Source organism: Arachis stenosperma, chromosome 3, assembly GCF_014773155.1.
Source record: "Arachis stenosperma cultivar V10309 chromosome 3, arast.V10309.gnm1.PFL2, whole genome shotgun sequence".
NCBI lineage: Eukaryota > Viridiplantae > Streptophyta > Magnoliopsida > Fabales > Fabaceae > Arachis > Arachis stenosperma.
The window spans coordinates 142,337,290-142,342,432 of record NC_080379.1 but is presented as its reverse complement, the minus strand read 5'-3'; the positions used below and the strand labels follow the sequence as shown (position 1 = coordinate 142,342,432).

Genomic DNA, 5,143 nt, shown 5'->3' with positions numbered 1-5,143 from the left:
GTCGACGAAGAGGTCAGTAGGTCTTGAGACATCGAGGTCAAGACTCGATAAATACTTTCGAAAAACATAGATAAGTCTTATCGGAAAAGAGTGATAAGCAGTGGCGGAGCTTCACTCAGACAAGGGGGGCCATGGCCCCCCCAAACTTTTTATAAAAAAATTAGTAATACTTCATTAAAAATGAAAAATAGTTCAATTGGTTTAAATGCTTTACTATAATTTGAAGTATCCAGGTTCAATTCCCATCTCATACATTTATTGTATAATAGTGAAACACGCTACACACTGCCTTTGCTTCTCAAAATAGTGAAACACGCGTATTGATATTATTGTATTTTGATAAATTCATAAAAAAAAATTCAATAAATATTATAAATTTTAATATTTATCCTTCTAACTTTTTTATATATATTTTACAGAATATATATTCAAATTTTTATACAAAATAATGATGAAAAATCAAAGAATTGATGCATTTTTTAAGAGGAAGGCTAATATTCAAGAAGGGGAACATATAACTTCTACAATATCAACACCTGTAGATAGTTCTTATACTATAATGAATCACGAAGAAAGTGAGATACAACCTTCAAAAGTTCAAAGAGTTGCATCTGATGAGTTTGACCTTAATTCTTTGGAACGAGACCCTGGAAAACGGCTTCAAATTTGGCAATATCACCCAAACCAGAAAGATGAGGTTAGACGAGCTTATCTTAAATGGGGTCCATATCAAAAGCATCTTGACAATTATCCTCTATCTGGTACGAAGCATCCAAGACGATTTCAATATGCTTGGTTTGGTATTTTTTCTTCATGGTTAGAGTATTCACCTTCTGAAGATGCTGCATATTGTTTATTTTGTTATTTGGTTAGCAAAAAACCCAGTGGACGTAATGGGTCAGATATTTTTATTAGTAAAGGGTTTAGAAATTGGAAAAAAGTTAATGATGGAAAGAATTGTGCTTTTCTTAAACATATTGGAGATCCTTGCTCACCACACAATAATGCAGTTGGAGCATGTCTAGATTTATTGAATCAGGCAAGTCACATCCAAAATGTAATTGATGATCATACTTCTGAGGAAATTCAAAAGAATCGATTGCGTCTAAAATCCTCCATTGATGCAACTCGTTGGCTTACATTTCAAGCTTGTGCTTTCAGAGGCCATGATGAGACTCCAGAATCAAAAAATCGAGGTAATTTTCTTGAAATGATAAAACTCATAGCATCTTACAATGATGAAGTTGCAAGAACTGTGTTAGAAAATGCTCCATATAATGCTAAATATACTTCACATCAAATTCAAAAAGAAATCTTGCATATACTCTCAAACAAGGTGAGAAAGCATATTTGTGAAGAAATTGGAGATTCCAAGTTTTGCATTGTAGTAGATGAAGCTCGTGATGAATCCAAAAGAGAACAAATGGCACTTGTTTTGAGATTTGTTGATATACATGGTTTTATTCAAGAGCGTTTTCTTGATCTTGTACATGTTAAAGATACTACATCATTAACTCTAAAACAAGAATTGTGCGGTATTCTTTCTCGACATGGTCTTGATGTCTCTAATATTCGTGGTCAAGGATATGATGGCGCCAGCAACATAAGAGGAGAATGGAATGGGTTACAAGCATTATTCTTAAAAGATTGTCCTTATGCTTACTATATCCACTGTTTTGCTCACCGATTACAACTTGCATTAGTTGCTGCATCAAGAGAAGTTATTCCTGTGCATCAGTTTTTTTTTAAATTGACTTTCATCGTCAACATCATTTGTTCTTCTAGTAAGCGACATGATGAGTTACATGCTGCCAAGACAGATGAAATTGTCCATTTATTAGAGATTGATGAACTTGAAACTGGTAAAGGGGCAAATCAAATTGGTACTTTGAAACGAGCAGGTGATACTCGATGGAGTTCTCATTTCTCTTCTGTTTGCAGTTTGATAAATATGTATGGTGCAACATTGATTGTTTTACAAAAGATTATTGTTGATGGATCAACTTATTCTCAGCGTGGTGATGCAGATAGTGCTTACAATACCCTGACCTCATTTGAGTTTGTATTGATCTTGCATTTGATGAAAGATATGATGGGAATAACTGATATTCTGTGTCAAGCTTTACAAAAGCAGTCTCAAGACATAGTTAATGCTGTGCAACTAGTTCATTCTACAAAAACACTTATCCAAAACATGAGAGATGACAGATGGGAGGAATTATTAAAAAATGTGAAATCATTTTGTGAGCAACATGATATTCTAATTCCTGATTTAACTGCTTCTTATGTTGCAAGGCAAGGACGCTCGCGTCACCAAAAAGATCATATTACAGTTGAGCATTATTTTAGAGTGGAGATATTTTTAGTCACAATTGATAAGCAATTACAAGAGTTAAATAGCAGATTTAATGATCAAGCAATGGATCTACTAAGTCTGAGCTCTACTCTCATGCCTAAGGATGCTTACAAAAATTTTGACATTGCTAAGATTTCTACTCTTGTTGATAGCTACTATCCCGAAGACTTTACTGAACAAGAGAAGATTAATTTGCCTTTTCAGCTTCAACATTTTATTCTTGATGTTCGTCAGCATCCAGAAATGAAGAATTTGTCAACTATTCATGAACTGTGTAGATGTTTAGCAGAAACAAAAAAGTCAAAAGTGTATTACTTGATTGATAGATTGATTCGTCTGATATTAACTCTTCCAGTTTCTACAGCTACTACAGAGCGATCATTTTCAGCAATGAAAATAATAAAGACAAGGTTAAGAAACAAGATGGAGGACGACTTTCTTGCGGATAGTTTGGTTATTTACATTGAGAAAGAAATTGCTGAAAAGTTTAGTTCTGACTCAATTATTGAAGATTTTAAGTCATTAAAAACTCGAAGAGTACCATTATAAACTATTTTATATTTTTTATCTGTAGAATTATTTATTTATTATCTTATTAGTAACAAACTTAAAGAATAATTATATTTATAAATTTTATTTTGATATAAATATTATTATTAAATTTTTATGTTAAATTTTCGGCCCCCCCAAAATTTTGGTTCAAGCTCCGCTACTGGTGATAAGTGAATATAATTGATGGTAGTTATTCATATTGTATAAAAAGTGGGAACAGATTGATGCACGTGAAAAATAGTGTCGAAGATGGTGGTAAGAAAACTGAATCGAAGGCAAAGTTTCAATCTCTAAAGTGCGCGAATAGTTATTTAGCAAAGCTAACTATCAGAATCACGTATCAGCAAATAATTGGACGGATTGGTCTATAAATTGACAAGACGCAGATGAAGAAAGGGTTGGAATCTTTTTAGAGAAAATACTCACACTCACTCACATCTCTAGCGAATTTCTGAGTCAATCAAGAGTCTTTTTCTTTGAGTGGTTCCTTCCATGTCTTTAATTTTCATTTAAATTCCCTGTCAATTTCTTTTCATGCAATTTATCTTCTTTGCAATGTCATTTCGATTCCTTTAAATTTAGCAACTTTTATCCTTTCCATCCTTTACCTGTTAACTTGCCTTTTACTTTTCCAAACACTTTTTCTTTCTGTAATTTGACTTCCCTTTTATTCAAATCTTTTATGTTTTATTGTTTATTTCAAATTTCTGCAAAACTTAGTTCTTTCTTCTTTATCATTGTCAAATGCATGAATTTTGATGCAAATAAAACTGGTACTCACAAAGAAGAGTAGGTTTCGCTCCCAGACCATTAGATATCGAACCACTCTCGATTTGCTAAAAATCGACAAAACAATTAGGTTAAGAAATTGATCCGTTACCTTATAACTCAGTCTTTATTGTACATTATGAGTCATAACTTGACTTTATTTCTCTTCATTCTAAGTTTGTAATGGACGATCTTAATAACTATTATTCTGACTTAACGACAAATGGTTATAATATCAACTCTATTAATCAACTCTATGCCTAAAAAGACACAGATTTCTATATCTCAAAGGGGACCACATGATAAGTTCTATTTCATATTTAACATTCTATAATCATAGAATTCTTATACCTCTTAAATACTTACTAACTTAAACGTCAAAATATCTTTTATAGGTACCTACCTACTGTGTTCTTTGACGTCCAAGTTATTCTCACTCCAAATAAAAAAAAAAGCATATTACAATGCAAGAGATGAGTTATACCTCGGAAGTTCATCCACACAAGAACAATTGGTGCGTCCGTGGGACGAGTAAAATAATTTCTAATCCCCTCAGGTTCATAAAACTTGATTTACATTCAAATTTTAATCTATCGTAATTTTTTATAAAGTATGTACTTTATACATTCGAATTACTTCACTTTTATGTATCATAATATTTTACATGTCATAATCGATCAATGAATCAATTCGAAAACAAATTCGACTTTTAACCAATTCGAAAATAAATTCGACTTTCAATCAATCTAAGAAAAAAATACTCGGTTTTAAATCAATTCGAGTACAAATTCGTCTATCAATTTTGCTAATTTTTCAAATTTCTCTACTTGCACAACTAAAATTATATATTTTATTCACACATACTTTTACATTTATATTTTGTGTAATTAATATTTAATAATTTATTAATTATATTTAAACCTCAATATATATTTATACTTTGAATATATATATATATATATATATATATATATATATATATATATATATGCAAGACAATACTCATCGTTTCTTATTTCTATTACTAAAGATGATTGATTCTTGTATTTTTATTTTGAAAAAAAAAAAAGAGAAAAAGACATCCTATATTAGAATATAAAATCATCAATTTACAATAATGACATGTAACAATCATGTCAATTGAATTTTTATTTTATCATGTATTCTATTTTTATTGCTTAATAATTTTATTTATACAATTAAATTATGGTAATGATAAGTTCAAATTTTAAAATTAGATTCCATAAAAAATCAATTGTATATAACTATTATACTAATCACTTTATATTATGAAATTTTATATTACTATTTATTTAATGCAAATTACAGAAAGTTAAACAAAAAATAGATACAAACATACAAATTTGCTACTTTTGCATAAGGAATATATCTCATAGCTAAACAAAATTTATTATATTACTAAATGACTAATTATTTTATTGCTTTATTAATAAGTTGAGGCAGATT

The 5,143-nt window shown here is 30.1% G+C and overlaps 1 protein-coding gene across 1 annotated transcript; it reads left to right on the top strand.

Annotated features, from left to right (window-relative positions):
- Window positions 1-451: 451 nt before the first annotated feature.
- On the top strand, window positions 452-2,905 carry LOC130968170 (uncharacterized). Its single transcript, XM_057893287.1, has 2 exons — window positions 452-1,196; window positions 1,263-2,905. The coding sequence occupies exons 1-2, from the start codon at window positions 452-454 to the stop codon at window positions 2,903-2,905; spliced, it is 2,388 nt and encodes a 795-aa protein (XP_057749270.1).
- Window positions 2,906-5,143: the final 2,238 nt, after the last annotated feature.